Source organism: Protomyctophum bolini (genome assembly GCF_963924005.1).
Source record: "Protomyctophum bolini genome assembly, chromosome: 19".
In the NCBI taxonomy this organism is placed as follows: domain Eukaryota; kingdom Metazoa; phylum Chordata; class Actinopteri; order Myctophiformes; family Myctophidae; genus Protomyctophum; species Protomyctophum bolini.
The window spans coordinates 24,618,213-24,639,273 of NC_137880.1; the positions used below are offsets into that span (position 1 = coordinate 24,618,213).

The 21,061-nt window shown below is 44.8% G+C and overlaps 1 protein-coding gene across 1 annotated transcript; it reads left to right on the top strand.

Annotated features, from left to right (window-relative positions):
• The first annotated feature begins 13,832 nt into the window (after nt 1-13,832).
• Nucleotides 13,833-20,912, top strand: bmp2b (bone morphogenetic protein 2b). The gene is made up of 3 exons (XM_080791087.1): nt 13,833-14,265; nt 15,492-15,865; nt 19,601-20,912. Exons 2-3 carry the CDS (start codon nt 15,505-15,507, stop codon nt 20,509-20,511), a joined length of 1,272 nt encoding a protein of 423 aa, XP_080647213.1. The 5' UTR covers nt 13,833-14,265; nt 15,492-15,504; the 3' UTR covers nt 20,512-20,912.
• Nucleotides 20,913-21,061: the final 149 nt, after the last annotated feature.

A 21,061-nucleotide genomic window follows, 5' to 3' on the forward strand; every position in this document is an offset into this window, starting at 1 on the left:
GAATTGATTAAAGGCCCTTTTAAATGACTTCCTTTTCAGAGCTATTATTTCCCAATAACCAAAGGAGAGCAGATTGAGATCAGTAGTCTAATCTGTTGTTTCCCGCTCCGCTCCCTCTTGTATTGGTGTTTTTGTTAGAGCCTGACGAAGAGAGCTCACCCCGTTTTTCCTGTCAGTCATCGGGTTGTAATACCGGGGCTCACGGACGTAACTTTAGACCGCTCAGGCACTCACGCACGGGGCCTTCTTATTCTTCTTCTGCTGCTTCTCCTCTCTCTCTCTCTCTCTCTCTCTCTCTCTCTCCAAAGAACAGAGAGAAACGAGTCACCCTCCGAACCCTCTGACAAATAACCCACGCCACAAAGGGCCTGAAACTCTGCCGCCCTGCAGGAAAAATGCTTTGAAGCTGCAGTAGAAAGGAGGGCTTCTTCACTGTGGCCCATGCAAGCACTGACTTCACAACCGCAGCTGAATATCACAGGAGCCACTGAAGGTACTAAGAGGACTTCACCCACGAAAAAATACAAACTAAACAAAAAAAGACATCGACCTTGAGGGTTAATGTTATGGAGTCTCACCCGGGAGGCAAATGGGAGCCATTTTCTTGTCACCATGTGCTGCGAAAAAGCAGGAAGATGTTTGAAATGGCTACACAGGTATGCGACACTTCCCCTGTTGACCTACTGTATACAAACAGATGCAGAAATGAAGAGACAAGGAAGATGATGTTCCCGTGGTGCATTTGGGGGCGGAGAAAGCCAGCCACAGCATGTCCATCTTCGTCGCTGTAGCTTCGAACTCAGAACGTACATATACCACCTCGTCCGGCCCCTCTTGACAACTCTAAACAACCTGCTTTAATCTCACCTCGGCATCGGCGTGGGCAAACACGTTCCCGTTCTCGTTGGCTGGCGGCCAAGAACCGTGCTACCTACCCCCCCTTGACCCACTGTGTACTCTGCCGTAGCCATGCGTCACATCTCCTCTCCAGATGAACAGTTTTCACCCAGAGATGAAAAGCAGACTCTCTGGATTGTGACAGGGTGGGGGTGGAGGGGGTGGGGGGCATTGTAAAAAAAAAAAGAGCAACGCCACTCAGGTGAGAAATGTGTGGTTACATTCATCCCGGTGGTCCCAGACACCTTAACCAAACAGAGGTCTTGGGATTGAGCGGCACTGGGGATTGTGGGGAAAAAAGTAATGCTTGAGGCTTGCGCGTATCTCCCACTTTAATGATTAATCTGATCGAGCCGACTTTCATCTGGTCGACGCCAACATTCTGGGAACCCCTTCTGACTTGTCATCCAGACAAGCAACGACAAGACTGTGCTGCTCTCGTGATCAACTGCATGGCTGTTATGTGTGTGTGTGCATGCGTGTGCGTGCGTGTGCATGTGCGCAAGCTCAGAGGCGCCTAATGCTCAGACAGCTCAGACACAATGTGACATTAACAGTTCGATCTGTTTATATATGTACAAAGTTGCTCGAACCCCCGCAGAGCTATACATGCATGGGAAGTTTGCAATCAATCAAAGAGCAACCGGCACAAAGGGGGAGATGCACAGCGTAATGAGGAACTCGTCTGTGACCTGAGGGTGTTTTGAACTGAGAAAACCCATTTCAAACATCTCATCCCAAGAAAGTGTCCAAGAAGCTCCACTAATAGTCTACATTTTTAACACGCGCTCCTTCATTATGGCTTGGAATTGGACCGGCGGCTTAGCACTCAATTTTCACTGGTTCCCATGCTGGCTCCGTGCCCGCATGCTCTCCTTCACCTAAAAGCCTGTTTCCTGCAACGCTGCATGACATGCCCCACTGGCTACACTGGCCACCGAATGAGCACATGCATAAACCTGAACCCTTCGCCCCCTGTGCCACTGAGGCGCGAGATGTGACTTTCCTTCCAACCCAAGCGCGTCTCCCGACGTCGTCTGCGAGCGTCAAACTCCACGGCCGCGGTTTGAAACCAGGAACCGCAGATGACTTTTCTGACGGGGGGAAACAAAGCTGGCTTTTGTGCCTCGGTGCTGGGAGGCCACTCGCGCTTGTCATGTACATGTGAAATTAATTAGGAGGAAATACTAAAACACTTGGGTGGAAATTGCTTTTCACCAGATGTTCCACATATGAGGATCAATTCAGTATTCTTAGCATAGCAAAATGACTATATAAGTTCATTGCTGGCCCCCTTTGATGAAAGCCAATCTGTCACTCAGGGCACATAAAAAGAAGCGGGGGTTCTGTGCTACTGTTTGTTCCACTTTATGGAGTCTTAGGTAATGTGATTACTTAACCAGGTTAGGAAAATAGAATGTTTCATTCTTGGGTAAAATTTGCTGCACTGACAAGAGGCCCAGTGTTCCTCAATGATCCGTGCGTAAACCGAGCGAGTGGTCTTTTCCTCGTCCCCCTGCCCCAAAGACAGCGAGTGGTCTTTTCCTCGTCCCCCTGCCCCAAAGACAGCAAGGCCAAATAATCACAGATAAATCACTGTCCAATGCAAGATTATAGCCTTCAAAACAGAGGTGTTTAGTTAAGATGGGTATGGGGGGGTGTCATCCTATGTATCCAACTATCCGTGTATGTTCTTAGTGCCTTTTTGGACAAGAAACGTGGTTTTAATAAAACTTTTTTTTAACTTTATTTTGGTGCCATGGTTCACCATGTTGGATATACCAACGCTGCAATGAATGGCTACCAATAAATGGCTGAGGAGAACGGATCCTCGTTTTATGAGGCTGCCATGACGATGACTGTTCCAAACGGTTCATTACAGCACCATGGGATGCCTATGCAATTCAAAGTGGTGGACAACAGGGCACAGGACCCCGCAATGGAAACAAGCCATAGGGCTTTAAGTTATTGGGTTCAATCCTTTTAGCATTGTATTTGTATTAAACTGTACTGTGCTAAACTGTTAATAAAGTATGCAATCAATAAATTAAGTATATTTACTGTAGTACTACTGAGAAGTACAGTACCTAAGTACATTTTTGAGTATTTGTAAATACTATTATTTATTTATTTTAGAAGCTCATGACTTTAACTCCACTACGTTTTAAAGACAAATGTTGTAATTTTGGCTCCAAAGGAAGGAAGCCAAACTTGCAAACACACATACAAATTAACCACTTAAGCCATTATTTGAAAGATATTGAAAATAGCCGATGAACAAGCTCACAATGTCTCACATAGCGAAACTTGTGAGATTGTAGATCTTACGTTATTTGGAAAATCTAGACCGTTTTATATTATTATTGTTTTATAAAATGTCTAAAATTTCAATTCTTTATGTGTACTTTTGAATACTTAATACGTAGTATTGAGTATTAAATACTAAGTACTAAGTACTCCAGTAGGCTACTGTAACAAATTTGATTGAGCAACTTTAACTTCAGTTGAGAAATATTTGCCCAGGAGAGTATCTACAGTATATTTGACTCATATACTGTGGGCTGAGTACTAGTCTGTGCACCACTGACTGCCAGCCTGTCCAATTCAAACAGCATGGAGCATAGCAGAAACAACACAAGCGTCTCGATGGGGTCACATTCGCTCAAACCGAGCCGTCTGCTGCGCTGGGCTCTCAAGAGTAATTGACAAAACGCATACTTAACTTCAACCCCTAAGCCTTTTTCTTTCTTTCTTTCTTTCTTTCTTACATTGATAGTCCTCATTTTAACCAACTCAGCCTTCCTTCCTTGTTTCACATTATGAGACTTTTTTCCTCTTTTCATTTCTTTTCTTTTTGAGGGACTGAAAAAGCAAGTCTTCATGCAGGACATGCTTTTCCCTGTGGCACAGTGAGCGTACAGTACAGCACAGTACAGTGGTATATACAGTACAGCAGCAGCTCACACCATAGCTTCTGTATACTCTTCTGTATATCCAAGAGAATCCAAGCCATCTGGCCTCTGTTTACTGTATTACAAATGACACATAATGGTAATCTGGCATGTGATGAGAGGAGGTGAATTACAGACAGGGGGGCACGAGTCGGGTATTAACCCTCATATGATTTCCTTTAAGGGGGGGGGCATTTAATTTAAGGCCGCGTTTTATCTACCTGATTATTCATTACGCCGAGCTCGCCCCTAAACCGTAAGAAACAGGATAAACAGAGGAAACCGCCAATTAAATCGCATTCCAGAGAAGATTGTGAGGGGGGGTGGGGGGCTCACTGTATACAGAACAGTTAGTTTAGTGACATAAATATTTACACAAACTGTCACGAATTAAGACAAATGTTACCAGGAAATGGACTACATTGTGAGGGGCCATTACCGGGAGGTTCTGTTTAACCTTATTGGCAGCCGTTAAGTCCCTAATTGCTGGCAATTATTCCCCGATATTTCAAAAAGAATCGAAACATGATAGTCTCCTTACGATATAAGTCAATATTATATCCTACGATTCTTTCTTATTCTTAGCTTCTCGAAGGCAGGCCAGTTTGGGGGGAAAAAACGAATGTGATACGACCTATCCTTTTTTTTCCATCCTTGACATTTACAGCAAAATGCTAAAACACATACATCTCAAGAAAAGAGGGAGAGGGGAGAAGGAGAAGAGGGGAGAGGGGGGGTAGGGGGCCGACATGGGTGGAGATATGAATAGTTGCATCAGATTGGTCCGAGCTGAAGTTAAAGATACATACGGCATGCCCAGGGAGTGGATGTCAGTTAAATGTTTATACAGCTGCTCTCAAGATTATTATTATCATGAAACCACATGGCTATAATGTCACTCTGTGGATGCCAGAGCACAATCAGGTCCAACCCTATAGCCCTGCAAGGTCCACGCAGTAAAAAATCCTCAGTGTTCATTTGAACTCTCAGCATGTTCAAAATGGAAAGCAAATGGACCCGCACAGGTCCATTTGAACACTCTCAAAGTGAATGATCGACCTGACAATGTGATAATTAAACGTAATAATGAAATGGGTTGACTGTTGCAGACTATAACCTCCTATCCCTGACGGTTGTGCTCGACAAGGCCAGTGTTTACTTGTGTAGACGGAGGTTATCTTCTGAAACAGCTTATACCGCTATATCTATATGGGACTTTTCTGGTGAATGACATCCAGTTGTGAAATGCTATATTGGGCAGGGAGCACCAAGGGGGAGAACAAAAAGCCATCAAGGTTTTCTATCCACATATAAAAGTGTGAGTTTATTACCAGCCAGAATTTAATAAAGTGATCAAGGGGAAGTATTCTATTCTATTGATAAAGCCAGGACAGACAGACCGTAATATAGCGCCGCAACACATCTCAGTAAACAGAAAATACAGTAGTATAGAACCCTGAGGGACTCCGCTCAACCATGTTGCATTAAAAATAAAAAGTTGGCTATGCAACACAATTTTAAACAACATATGTAGTGGACTGCTTTGTCTCTTTCTCATGGCTCTTTGGAATGATAAACATTGAAGACCCCTGGCATAGAGTGCTGTGACATAGTCATATACGTCATGTATTTTATGCAATGGCATAACATTTTATGCATCCCCTCACTAGATTTTACACTTGAAATCCACCTTTGTGAAAACACCCCACAATCAGAACACCCGTAATCAATTCCGTCGCGGAGCCTTCAGGCACGCAGCGATCTCATTTTGTGGAACACGAGCAAATGGCCTCAGTCAAAGTGAAACGCTTTGCTTTATGTTCATTGCCTGTTGTCGCCGACGTCAAGGCAAATGAAAGATGTGAGAAATCTCTCCTTCATCTTGCTGCACGACTGATTGAAAATGTTGTCAGGTGTGTGTGTGTGTGTGTGTGTGTGTGTGTGTGTGTGTGTGTGCGCGCGCGCGTGACATGAAGGTCACATTTCATGTGCAAAGATGATTCAATCGCCCTCTAAAGTTTCCTAAACCAAACCTTTTAAAACTGCACATCTCGGCAACCGGGATGTACTTTGACTTAATCGTAACCTCCGCGTTAACTTTATGTAGACATAAATCAAGGTACAGAATGCAACAAGCAGCATCACACATTCCTTCAAAACTATCAGATCAGAAGCCAAAGTTTGGTGAGTTAAAGAAAACTCCCAACAAACCATTCTGGTCTGCGTTAAATACACCCGCCATTAACGCTACACACCTTTTCTGGGGTTGCAACAGCTCTCTCTCTTTCATACACAGATACTTGCTGAAGGCTTTATTTATACTTCGCCACATGATGGTGCTGCTCGCAAAAAACAGCCGATCCACAAGCTCACAACGTGTCACACAGTGGCGCGTCGTGAGCTTGTAGATCTGCTGTTTTCGCCGCGCGACACTGTCGTATGACGTGGTATAAATTAAGCATAAGTGTTTTCCTCCCCCCCTGCCTGTAAACAGCTGCTTGTGCTTAAGCGGTAAAATGTAAATCTTGACGCTGGCTGTTTATGTAACCCAAGCTTCTAATCATGCAGACGTATAATTGAGTGACGCGTGGTGTCTTTATGAGTGGAGCTGCATTCAAAGGGCAGATCCCTGTATTTATGTCTCTCTCTCTCTCCCTCTCTCTCTCTAAAATGGAAGTGGCTGCCTCTCATCTCTACTACTCCGCTAAATGGAGCATGTGTTTATACTGGTCCTATTGTGAGTTGTTGAGCGTGAGGTCCATGTGGAGCTAAGAGCTAAATGTTTGGTACCTGTAAACGGAGGTTTTACGGGCCCCTTGGTGTTATCACAGTAAAATGCGTACAAAGGCACATTCAAAGGCGCTCCACGGGTATCAAAGGGTTGCTCGCATCATTCAACATGAGTAAGACCGCGCAATAGACTTTGACTTTGAAAGTATTACCGGCCTTGTAAAGTTAAAGCGATGCGTGCAATTGTCTAGTATGAAATTGAAACTTTCTTCTTTGGAATTTACTTTATGGTTATCAAAAGACGTCATGCACAATTAAGCCTGTTGATCATGAACAAGATATCCAGATAGTGAGACTACTCTGTGTAGTGCTCTAAACTTTAAAGTCTTTAGAGTCCAAAGAGTTCAATTAACACTCTGGATTTTGCAGAGCAGATTCCCCAGGTGCAGACTCACAAACAAACAAAAACAAAACAATTACACATGTCTTTGAGTGAATGACAAACCCAAATCTGCAATATTTAAAAAATGTGCAGGCAAGGTTTTGAATCCCCTCTTCTGATCTCTGAGTGGCCATATAATCTGGAGGTGGACTTGTTGCTCAAATTAGTGGGTAGAGGACCGTGCCACATGTTCAGTATCCATAAATATTGACTCTGGCTTTTTAGCTGGCCGTCTTTGACCTTGGTGGGTTTCCATTTTGGGACCAACCTATATGAAATGTGTCCCATTTCCCCACAATCCCTTTCATGCGCCATGTGCGCACGCTCTGCTCAACCCGGCAGTCGTGCTTCTCCTGTCAAACACATGTCAACTGATAAAGTTTACTGGTTTTGCTAACTTAAATAGCAAAAGCACCATTCGACCCCAGTCGTAGTGGAGCTCAATTCAACTGTTGAACTGGAGCTGATTTGCAGCAGAGAAAAAAGAGAGAGTAAAAAGAAATGGTTAGCCTACAATCTCCAAAGCTTATCTCCTCCTTGTAGGTATGTTAGCGTGAGTTAAGGCCACATCTGTCTCCATGCGGAGGAATGCAGGCCCAGCGTCCGGCCAAGTTGCTGTTAACAGCAGGTGAAAGGCTAATGGCTAGATCTGCAGTGTCATCTCAGGGTTTTGCCTACCCCCCCTCCACTCCTGGAATGTACGTGATGACAAGAGGAGACCGCACAGTCCACATCTATGTGCACACGGATACACACTGTCGCACGCACACTCGTGCACACACGCAAATAGGCACAGGCACGCACACAAACAGGGACGTACTGTGTACATGCAGAAGTGCACACAGAAAACATATAGACAAGCCACAAAGACAAGCATGTGCAGATTCCTGGAGCAACAGTGAATGATGACAAAGAACAATGTTCTCCACCCCCACGTCCACCCAAAACAACAAAACTCATTCTATAGCCTCAAATATTCAACCCCCACGAAGAGATTTATTATATCTTTTATTAAGTATTATGTACTCCACATTGTTCTCCGCTCAAAGGGGCTTTCCATACAAGTAACAGATACATCAATGAGTCGACATACGGATACGATGTGAGGATGACAGAGGTCATTGTGCCGTCTCCTTATCGTTCTACCTTTCAGGTACTGTCCTCGAGGGCAAAGCGTAGGATGTGCTTTAGGTGGAATACACAAAGAGAAGAGGATAAGGCTCTGAAACCAATGAAGCCTTTCACATCAAATGTCAGGATTAGGGCGGCAGTGGCTCTGGAGGTAGATGTTCCCGGTGCCTTGCATTGTTGACCCTGCTGTTGGTGGGTGTCCGTATGTGTGAATATAATTCACTTTGTGAAGCTATTTGGACAATAGAAATGCAGACCTTCAGGGAGTGATGGGAGCCCCAGGTCAGGCTCTGTGTGACGACCCTGGTTGTTGCTCCTCTGACCTGAGCTATACCTCCTCCGCCAAAACACACACACACACACACACACACACACACACACACACACACACACACACTCTCTCTCTCTCTCTCTCTCTCTCTCTCTCTGGCTGTTCAGTTCATACAGGCAGAATGATTTCAAATGACAAGAGACAGATCCAAAAAGTAGATGGGGGAAGACAGAGAATGAGGACAAAAGACACAGATGGAGAAGAGAGAGAGAGAGAGAGAGAGAGAGAGAGAGAGAGAGAGAGAGAGAGAGAGAGAGAGAGAGAGAGAGAGAGAGAGAGAGAGAGAGAGAGAGAGAGAGAGAGAGAGAGAAAGATGGAGATGGAGATATTGAAAGATAGATGGGGGGAAGAGAGAGAAAGGGGTAAAATGTGGTCATTCATCACATAGATTATGTTCTCTGTGATGAATGGCCAGGCTGAGAAAGATGTTTTTGTTCCTGATCTGATCTGATGATGGTCAAACATTGTGTACAATAGGTCTAACATAGTGTTAGACCTATTTTTTTTTAAATGATTTAACGATACTTGTATTTTCTTGTTCTTATGTAAAGACATTGACACAGACATAAACAAAACACAACCAAAAAGACAACATTGTAACAAAGTTGCACAGAAGTATACCGCAGTCCACCCCAGCCCCAATTCCAGACATGGAGTTTTTAGAAGTTTAGAAGTTTTCCATCCCCCCAGCCCAGGGTTGAAAGCACAGAGCTGTGATACAACAAGGAGCACAAAGTTCTACCATCTCTTCCTGCCGTTGGCCATGCTTTGGAGTGGCAGAATAAAGGTAGTTTAACAGCTAAACTATCATTGTATGGATTAAAGGACACTCTTTACAATATGACAGTGTTCACTGGTTGAACACCATTTTTCCACAACTTGAATCCACCATTAAAACATCCTAGAATCTATTTGAAATCACTAAAGTTACACATGCCAACTGAACAGAAACAATGACTTTGCGCAGAGATGCTATTTAGTGTTGCTTTCTTGTCGATTCTGGCAGAGGGCTCGCTGACTGAGTAACTATGGAGAGAGGTTATTCATTTGTGTTTCAGATAGGATATCTAGATCTATACCTTGCTAACCACCAGGGATTTGCTATGCAATGTCCTTTCAATCAGTGCATAATTGGATCAGCTCGTAGCGATTAGATAAGCACGATGTCTCTGGCTCAACACAATGATGATAGGCACAGAGAGACTCCCAGAGCTGTGTGACCCCCCCCCCCCCCGCCTCATCCGACGCTGGGCATCACTGATCAAGACATCCAACATATGTATATTCCCTGTAGGGCCTCACACAATCAGCACCAGGATGCACACACATGCACTCACGTACACACGTACACACATGTACACACACACACACACACACACACACACACACACACACACACACACACACACACACACACACACACACACACATACGTCTCCCTCTCTCGTGCACACAATTGCACGCACAGCATGCACACAGAAAGAGAGAGAGAGAGAGAGAGAATCAGATAAAGCTCTCTCTTTCTCTTTCTAATCCTCTCACTGGGGTAATTAAAGATACTCACAGCTTAGTGTGTGAGGCCTTATCCCCCCCGATCTAAAACATCTGAATGCCGAGCGGCTTTTACCTGGGCTTGGGTTTAGAGCACTAGGTTCACCAAGTGGTGTTTTGGCAACAGTAGAGACCCAGATATCACTGCTAGCACATTAACACTCCCATGGAGCAGATGCACGCGGTATGAATACATTAGCATATCATTACATCACGCCTTTTCTTATGGATGGATGGATGGATGAATGAATGAATGAATGAATGAATGAAATATAGTACAGCGTGTCGTGAAGAATGGACTGAGACGGGAAGGTCGCGTTTGGATTCAGATGCGCCTGCTCAGGAGACTTTGGCTCAGATCTCAACACATTTGATTTTGCGTTAGGAACCCATTGCGGTCGCATGCCCTTTCTGCCCTTGCTGAACCCAGGCAGGGTTCGAACCCACACCTTCCGCATGAAAGGCATATGCTCTAACCACTACACTAGGGCGGGAAGTTCGTGTTTATCATTTGTAAAGGTTACCCACATGATATGGCTGTTTTTCCACTTTTTTATGATGTAGCGAAAAGGGGAACCACGAGGCATCTCTCTTCAGAACCACATCTTCCAAAGTCAAGGACAGAGGAAGACAAAATGCAAATGGTAGTACACAGGTACATACACTGCATGGGCCTCTGTATTTTAATTGCTGAGTGGATGATCCAGGATTATCCCTCATAAAATGGTATTGTCCCGCAAACAGACAAAGGTATCTTGTGATCTCCGTGGGATTTAATCTATTGCCATCTCTGCAATGCTTTGGCCAAAACACAGCCGCCTGCCCTACCATCAGCACCTAATGGAAACCACTAGATGGAATCAATGGGGGCTTTTCTTATGGAGATGGACCAAACACTAACACTGTTTACTCAACCTTAATAACAATGGAGCAAAGACTCTCTTGCCCCCTCACCTTGTTGCACTGACAGCCAGTTCCTGCACCACAGTGCAGCAGGTACTCTCCCAAAAACGTGGGTGAGGTTTGGAATGTAAATGTTAATGAGAATATACTGTTCCTAAAGAAACAATGTGGGCTCGCTTTAAGCCAAACAATAGTAGTATAGTAGTATTAGTAGTAGTTTAATAAAAATCACACCCGTTTGAAGTGAGGGGCGCTCCTATCATCGTACATCATCATACATCATCTCATTCTGGCCAATCAGAATTTGCGTCCTCACCTTCGTTTTCAATGTTTGTGTTAGGCAATGTTTGTGTTGACAGTAACACTCAAAATTGTCCATTCGTTGTCAATGGCATTTCATTTTTGTGTAGGACAAAGTTTGTGTTAGCACACACACTAAAAGCTGGACATAGGAGGGCCCTAAAAATCACACTTGTGTGAAGTGAGAAGCGCTCTTTTCATAAATCATCAAACATCACATTCCGTGCTCAGCCAATCAAATCATCACAAATGTCATTGCAGCCAATCACTTTTGGCGTCTGCACTTTTCTGCCCTCAGTTTTATCTTCAATATGTACTTTGCTCAGCCAATCAAATCATCGCTATGGGGTGATCCACCAATCATCAGCCAATGTTTGTCTTCACACAGACCCACAAAGCTGGGTTTAGGAGGGTCTAGTGCCCCTCGAAAAGTACAAATTCAGTATGACTTGGTATCTCTGTCAGTGTGTTGTGTGTGGGTGTAGACTCGCTCAGTTGATCAGATTGGGAGCACCTGTTTTGGAGCTTGAAATGTATAAAGGTTTTAGCATCAAAATATACTTTGAGTACGAAAGTATGTTGTAGCCTACTAAAATGTATAGAAAATAGCAGATCTACGACCTCATAACGTGTCACATTGTAGATCGGTTTTGTATAAAAGAATTTGAGGTACCCTAGTGCCCAGCTTGGCATGAAAATGATAGCGTCTACAACGTAGGAGCTCGACTGGAAAAAATGCTGCCGTGAATTAGATCCTAATTTCTCAATAAATGTTAGCGCTGAAGTTGCTTTCTCTTCGCAAATGCGGCTGGGGCCAAGGATATGGGTTTGCGTGAACACAAACATTGGCTTAAGTTGTGATTGGCTGATCACCCCTGAGCAAAGTACATATTGAAGCTAAAAGTGAGGGCAGAAAAGTAAATAAGGAAAAGTGAGGATGCAAATTGTGATTGGCCAGAAAGAGATGATGTATGATGATATACATCATCATGTATAAGCGCCCCTCACTTCACACAGGTGTGATTTTTTATGTGTGATCTATGTTGGCAGCTTATTAGTATAGATTCTCGTCTTACACAAACATTAAATTCTCTTTGACAATGGAGAATTTACTTCATATTAAATTCACATTGACAAAGGAGAATTTACATCATGTGGACGAGCAAATCGGCAATGTTTGTCCTAAGTATGAGTTTCTCACTCAATAAAATATATATCACTACTGATTATGTTTGACGACTATTTCTATGTATTTGATGTATGTGTATATTTGCATTTGCAATCTTTCGCTGTCTTTGGGTGAGACCGTCACCGGGTTGAGGCTATATATAGCATATAAATGTAGGATATCTAGCCCACAATGAAATGCAAGCGAAGAGGATGAACACACACTATATGGCTGAAGCAAACTTTTCCCCATTTTGTCCTGGTATAATTTCATGGGGTTCCACCTACTCCAAGGGTTCCACCTAACTGAGTGAAGTATGACCCTCTGGGCCTGGCTAGGGGGAATCATTGGGGTTTCATTCATTGGCTCTGTGTCACTTGGCTCTGTCTCACACACATGCACAGCAGAGCGCATGGCGGGAGGTGAGACAGCAACAATGTGCTCAAACACCTTCCTCTGATCTATCGATAAACTAAAAGGCGGATGCAGAAGTTATAGGAAGTGCGCATAAATCATCTGTTCTGCGGCTTCTCACTGTAGCCTACATACACAGACAAAACGCACACATGTAGTAACAAAGGCATCCGCGCGCGCGGGCGTGCGTGCACACACACACACACACACACACACACACACACACACACACAATCGCATAATTTTTGCGCACACACATGACACCATTCCAGGTCGGTGAAGTTCAACTGGGACATGGGCCATGGCTGGTATAGGTTTAGGCTAGTCCCCCTCATGTGTTTTGATTATTTTAATTACTTACGCCGCACATCTTAATGATTTTATAAGAAGAAGTCCTTGTCAATTAGTCACAATCCGATAAATAGTAGCGCAACATATTAATCCAGCAATTAGCATATCTTAAACTGATCAATGTATCATTCTAACTCTAAGCAGATATATGCTGCATTTTTTTTGCTTTAGAGTTGAACACAATACAGTATAAAATGGTGTAACACACCTGGAAGAAGAAAATGCTGAGAAAATAGTGCGCCAGGATAGCTGCGCGCAAAAGAGGACTGAGCTGGACAAAAAGGAAAACAGGAAAAAAATGCTTCTCTGACACCTATTAGTAGGTTATGTTACCTATTATTATGTAATAAAATGCCTGAAATGCATAGCCTGTAGGCTACACTGGCTTTAAGTGGTGGTTTACGACTTTACATAAAAATAATTTGGGACTGAGGGGGATAGCCTATTTTCTTTACAAACATATACACAAACCTATATATTATATATAGGTTATAGGCATTGCTGCAGTAGCTATATCCTCATTCCTCAAACCCTTACGGGTCCATTTGGTTCCATTTGTAGGATACTACTGCACTCTCAAGAGTTGAATGATTGACAGCCCTTGCCTTGGTGACATCACTGCACGACAAAAAGCGTCGTCGGGGGAAGAGAGGCACCAATCAATTGAACCACTGGTACGGTGGCGCACGGAGGAGAGGAGAGGCGACGCGCAACAGCAACGGGACGGGAGCGACACGAAGAAGGAGCGACACTTATCCTGAACTTATTCAACTTAAAAAGTCCGCAGAACTTTTGTTGCTCTTTTGAAGATGTTCAACGGAGGTGCTTTATACTTAGATCGGTCCTGCCTACGCCAGCTCGCTTCCTCATAAGAGGGCTTCTTTTTTTCATTCTTCTCCCGTCCTCCTGACCATCTTGCCCGACTTGTTGCAGCTGGGGAGGATTATTATTATGTGCAAGAGGCGATAGATCGGGTGCAGTGCTTATGGGCTGTCTCCGGTCCGCGAACCAAACGCGTGGATTAAACACGAATTAATGTGGAATTTATCGGAGCCCAAAGCTGGAACGACGACCGGACACAGCGCTTCCTTATCAGGTAAAGAAAAATAACAGCAGCAGGCAGCAGCAGCTTGTTATTGACTTTTGTTGACTTAACTGTTCCTCTTAGATGGCTTTATAAACTTTGAATATTTATAAGCCTAAATAAAAGTGTGTCAAATGTGTGACAATGTGTGGCTATAATTGTCAAAGGAGAGATCTTCCACTATTGCAAGTTGATAACTTGCAATAGTGGAAGATCTTTCCTTTGACAATTGAAGTTATATATGCAGGCATATGTGCTTTAAAAAGTAGCAAATTTCCATTCTGGACTTATAGTATAAAAAGGTTTAAATATACAGTTTTTTTAAAACGTATACTTCTCGCAGTTTCTACGACATGACGTATATAGTTGCTTTTTTCCTTTTTATATGTTGTGTGTTTTTGATGTGTTGTGGACTACATCTGGCCCGGGTCCGCACGTCAGATCTAACACCTGCAAGCCTCTTGAAGTAACTCTATCCTTTATGATTATAGTCATACATGACCGTCAAAGCCTCCGCAAACAGACGCTCGTAGCGCTGTCTGACTGCCTCTCTCTCTCTCTCTCTGTTTATTCTAACCCCCCTTTTTCATGCCAACATTCTTTATGCGTTTGTTGTGTGATCTTTCATGAGTTTTACGCGGACTTGTATTTTCTTTTCCTTTGTTGCTTTCATATACCCTTACCCTCACCAAACACATTTTCTTATCTCTCCTAATTGGAGACGTTTTTGTCTGGAGCCCCCCCCCCCCCCCTCCACACACACACACACACACACCGCTCTGAGTTTCTTTGATTTCTGTCTTTCCTGTGCCATCCCCCTTTTTTGTTTGACTCGTGTCTTTCATAACTTCCTCGCCTTGATATTTTCATGTTCTAGTTCGTCCTTTATAATGTTAAGATCAATCTCCTATTTCAGTTATAACTTACTTAGATCATGCCTTACATTATAGCCGGCGGGGGTGTTATTCCCTGAGCCCCAATCTCCCCCCACCCCCTCCTATTTTTGTCCTCCCTTTTTTTTGTTCTGTACTTCAAAGTGAGGTGTCTCCCTTTTAACCTGCTCTGCTCCAATAATTCCTATTGTATGGGACGGATCATCATCATCTCACACACACAGCTGGGGGAATGCCGCTCGCAGTGAGCCCCTCGTGTCATGTTGTCCCCCCGCTGTCAATACCCCAGCGGCTGCGTCGTGCGTATTGACAGTATAGCTGTGTGTGCACTCTCTGTATTCGCAGGGACTGACTGACCATGGTCACCGTGGTCCGTTCTCTCATGGTACTGCTGCTCGCTCAGGTGCTACTGGGAGGCGCTGCGGGACTCATACCCGAGGTGGGCCGGAGGAGGTACAGCGAGTCCGGGAAACAGACCCCGGAGCAGTCGGAGAGCTTTCTCAACGAGTTCGAGCTGCGGCTCCTCAACATGTTCGGACTGAAGCGGCGGCCGAACCCGAGCAAGCAGGCCGTGGTGCCACAGTACATGGTGGACCTTTACCGTATGCACTCGGCGAACGGGGACCACATGAGCAGCGCGAAGCGGCCCAGGAACATGGGCAAACACGCAGAAAGAGCCGCCAGCAAGGCCAACACGATTAGAAGCTTTCACCACGAAGGTACGTATTAGTGACATACTTTACCTGTCAGGTGGGAGAGCTGCTCCGCTCTCCTGCTCAGACAACACAAACCTATATTTAAACATGACTCAGAGCGCGAGCAGCGACTTCTGACTCTTTACTGTTTTATCTTTATGGAAGGTTTAGTCATCGATAGGTGACACGCGTCCGCGCGATTACACCTCCCAAATAAGAAAATAGCCTAATCACTTTAAATAAATGTTTGCCGCACCACTATTTCCAGACAGGCAAGCGGCGAGCAATTACATTTTCTGCCTAATCCCCGAACTATGTTGTGATGCAACCGTTAACCGAGCATTCCTCTGGCGCTGCTGCAACAGGCATTAAAAACATCAAGGGTGGTGGGATCCCTGGGGTAATTTGTTTCTTAATAATTGATGATGTTTGCGTGGGCTCCGAAAACAGTTTTTCCAGACACGCACCACGGGAACAGGATAAAGGGCGGTGTGCCGGCGTGCGCAGGTGATAGTCATCACCCTGTTACTTCAATAACACACGACATGACATTACACTAACACACATTATGACAGAGGCCTGGGTGTCAGACAGAATTCTGAGTCATTTCTAACAGGACTGAAATTAGTCCTTGGGAAACTGGAGGGGGTGCCTGATTCTTTCCAAATCGCCCTTGCTGTGCGCCATTACGCACGTTCCAATAATATAAGACCATAATTGCGCACTTAGTTTATACCTTGGATATGGACTGATTGTTGAATTTTGCGTTTCATTTCAGCCCCATTCTTCCCGTGTACAGGAACATATGTTGTTCAGATGATTAAGGCTCATACAGAGTACATAAGTTTGTAGCCCCTGGCTAAAGTGCATTGGTTCACAATTGCCACATGTGCTTATTCAAGTTATTGATGCAAAGCTACTAACTTTTAACCCTGACTGGATTTGTATACACTAGTATTAGCCAATAAGCAGAATGTCCTTGAATGATGCTAAGCTTATTTGTAAGCAATCAAGTGACACACTTGATGGAAAAGTTGAAATCTTTTTCACTCTTGCAATGTATGGAGAAAAATGAGTCTCTTTCATGGTGAGCTGCACACAACCTTAAAAGTGACCTTTGGTCCATTTCTCAAATCCTTAATCTCCTATGGTCCATGTTCATGACTTTATAATATACAAGCTACGGAGTCCATAGGGGTTTTTACACAACGTCCTCATACAGAGTCCTAAGTGTTTTGAGTGGGGAAGTTTCCACCAGGGGTGAGTCAGAGGGGTGGTTGAGTGGTTGCTTGGGTGTTCTCCAGAAGCCTCGTGTGGATGACACCCAGTGGCTAAACTGACACATTGCAAACAATCCTTGGCCAAACGAGCAGAGTCTGAGTGACTGCATGCTCCCAGCCCACTAACTGTAAACCTCCACACATGCACCGCCAGGCCAACGCACACCTTGACACCACCGTCCATTAAGGGCTGCAGTGAGGTTGTATTTACCGACTCTCCCCCTAGGCGTTTCATCCCATGTTATAACAGCATTGCACGGCTGTTAAGTCTTCCCGACGTCAGGAGACATGGAATTGATGATGGACTCATGTAATAAGTGTGTATACAGATGTAAGGCCACTAGGCCAGCACATCAAAGCAGGCGGCCTCAATCCTTCACAGCATCTCCTCGCCGATATTAATTTCACTGAGATAATTAGTTTCAACTCTTATCGGTTTTCAAAAATAACCTTTTTCCATGCCAACTAGAACATTTACACTCTTCCACAGGAACCGGCCGGGTGATGAAGGACCGAACCTTAGCCGAACAGCCGTTATCTTTTTGCTTTGGCACACAGAGCGAAAATAAATTAGGAATGTTGATACACTCATATCTGTGGTTCACAAGTTTTTGACAAGCCGCGACATGTTCACACTGCAGTTCCCTCAGAGCGAGAGAGAGACTGAGAGAGAGAGAAGGGGGGATGAAAAAGAGACAGAGAAAGCAAAAGAGATAGATAGAGAGAACTCTGGAAAAAAGTGAAGAATGAAAGGGTACATGGGAAGGAAAAGAAAAGAGGATTTGGGATTGAGAAAAAGGTTGGGAGAAGGGGATTTGGGGGCTGAGGAAGAATAGAAAGAGAAGGATTGGTGACGGAGGAGAGAGAAAGAGAGAGCAGGGGTTTTCCCACATCAAATGAGGAGTGATAGGGCTAATTGAAGTCTTTGTGCCTCTTGAGGGAGGTTCTAGGATGAGAAGGTGGAATTTCCTAAATGCCTCCTTTGAAAAAAAATGAACGAGAAAAAAGAAGGCCTGAGTTCAAAGTTTGTGTTTATTTCACCACACCAAACACATTTTAAAAAGATATACGTCTGCATATATCATCTCTGATCTACATAAAGTAGCAGTTCAAAGACAGGCTGCACAGAGAGAAAATTGCATTTTCTTTTACAGCCATCTCTCATTTGTTGCACACTGTGAGGGCAAAACTGGCTGAAATTGTTTGTTGTTGTCAATGTAATTTAAAATACGATTCTCGTATGACAGTTCTGTTGTGTGATAGCTGATTTTCCTGAATATTCACTACCATCTTCTTTAGCTACAAAAACAACTGAGTTTGTGAGCCAGTTCCTAAATAGGATGTGGTTGATGGCAATACCCGGCGCAGTGACATTTTCTGGTATGGGGATAGTGTATATGATTTTTTGGGGGGGATATTTTTCCAAGCGCAGAACTGTTAGCACTCTCTAAAAATAAAACTCATTTGGCTGTAGAAGGACAAACACGCATGCTATAAATACCCAAAGGCAGTCTCCCATTCATTGACAATGGATTAGTGCCAGGTTTCATATCTTAAAGCTAGGAGGGCTTCAGGGGAGAGCCGTTAACGCTCACTATGAAAAGTATCTGAAATATATGAATTATATATTAGTGGCATTCTCCTGTCATGCAATTGTTTTTTAAGCTGGCCAGTTCTACCAAAGGTTAATTCACGCTTGGCATTTGGAGACATTAACATTTTAGTGTTCATCTGATAAATGTCCACATCCACTTCCCTATTGCACTCTTGTCAAAACAAAGCTTTGAAGATCCCTAGACGGGGCAACCATGGTAATTGCTTGTAGTGGCCAAATCTTAAAAGGCAATTATCCCCCGTGTGGCATTTGGCTAATGTGCATAACTGAAGATGCAATCGCAGCTCTTCTAATGGAGCTTATCAATACAACACACAGCTTTGATCTCGTGACATTTATCCTGGTCAAATTTATGAGCACGGTGCCGACGGTGGTAATGACGCCATGAGCTCACTGTGAGCATTCGTCTGCTTTTTACACTGAGTAATGGATGCATGGTGTGGGTGCCTGTGTGACGACTGTGTGACAATGACCCACACCCACTCATTGCAACCACGTGGCAGCCTGGCTCTGTGCGACGGGGAAGAAGAAAGCTAAAGCTTACGCTCTGTGTGTGTGTGTGTGTGTGTGTGTGTGTGTGTGTGTGTGTGAATGAGAGAGAGAGAGAGGGAGAGAAAGAGAGAGAGAAAGAGAAAGAGAAAGAGAAAGAGAAAGAGAAAGAGAAAGAGAAAGAGAAAGAGAAAGAGAAAGAAAGAAAGCAGGCAAGGGAAACCATGTTAGATCCCGTGTTCAGCCAATATCTCTCCGCTTTTATAAAGTCCATGAAGTCAACTAATCCTTAGTCAGTTTTTTTATCGTACATATGCCTGAATTCAATTGCTCCAGACAGTGAATGTTGTTCACACTGTGACTGTGTCTCTGTAGAGTCCATGGAGGCCCTGGCCAGCCTGAAGGGCAGAACCACCCAGCAGTTCCACTTCAACCTCACTTCCATCCCCGGAGAGGAGCTCATCACCTCCGCAGAGCTTCGCATCTTCAGGGACCAGGTCATGGCAGCCGTGGCCTCCGGCAACGACTCAAGTAACGCAGCCGCCGCCAGTGGAGGCAGCTTCCACCGAATCAACGTTTACGAGGTGTTCGGTGCGCCCGCCGCCGCAGGTGGAGAGCCGCTGTCGCGTCTACTGGACACTCGGCTGGTGCAGGACTCTCTGAGCCGCTGGGAGAGCTTCGATGTCAGCCCCGCCGTGTCTCAATGGACCTCCGCGGGGCGCCACAACCACGGCTTCATGGTGGAGGTGCTCCATCCCGAGGGTGGGGATCGGGAGGGGGAGCACGCCCAAAGGCAAAGCCGGCACGTTCGGGTGAGCCGGGCCCTGCACGGGGACCAGGACTCATGGCCTCAGGCTCGCCCCCTGCTGGTCACCTACGGCCACGATGGCCGCGGGGACGCCGTGCTCCACACGCGGGAGAAGCGCCAGGCCGCCGCCCGCAAGCAGCGGCGGAAGCACCAGCACCAGCACAAAGCCAGCTGCCGGAGGCACGCCCTGTACGTGGACTTCAGCGACGTCGGGTGGAACGAGTGGATCGTGGCGCCGCCCGGGTACCACGCCTTCTACTGCCACGGGGAATGCCCCTTCCCCCTGGCAGACCACCTGAACTCCACCAACCACGCCATCGTGCAGACGCTGGTCAACTCGGTCAACTCCAACATCCCACGGGCCTGCTGTGTGCCCACGGAGCTCAGCCCCATCTCTCTGCTCTACCTGGACGAATATGAGAAGGTCATCCTTAAAAACTACCAGGACATGGTGGTGGAGGGCTGTGGCTGCCGGTGAGAGGTTTGACGGAGATGGGACGGACGGACAGACAGACAAAGCGAGGGAGGGATGGGAGGGATGCAAAGACTTATAAGAGAAAGAGACATGTGAGAGGTTATATGGACACCCGGTTTCCCAATGAAGACGTTTATTTATATGGAAGAGAGACACAAAACAGAGCTATTGTGGAAGAAGAAGAAGAAAACTATATATGAATATATTTATGTCTACGTAATGTTGGGAAAAAAATAAATATTTTAATCAGAGGAATATTCCTTTACTGGTTTTGAAAATGTATTTCTGATGTACATTTCGAAATGGGTGCAATACCACATGAAGTATAATGCTCAGATTTTTATTTTGTATTTATTTCTATTATAACCACTTTATTTGTAAATAAATAATGTGTATTTATCGTGAGAAAACACGTGGTTGCTCCAGTCTTGCATACAGTGAACACCAGCGCTTGTTGACTCAGCCTCGTCAGAGGGATGTGTGGCTAGCTCAAAACACGAAATAACATGAGTCTCGAAACTCTCACATAAATTAGCCGAAAAGAAATAACACA

Bases quoted from the DNA above. Each gene is read 5' to 3' on its own strand.
- bmp2b (XM_080791087.1), top strand. From the start codon at position 15,505: ATGGTCACCGTGGTCCGTTCTCTCATGGTACTGCTGCTCGCTCAGGTG. The intron at 15,866-19,600 runs GTACGTATTAGT...GTGTCTCTGTAG, and splicing joins TAGAAGCTTTCACCACGAAG to AGTCCATGGAGGCCCTGGCC.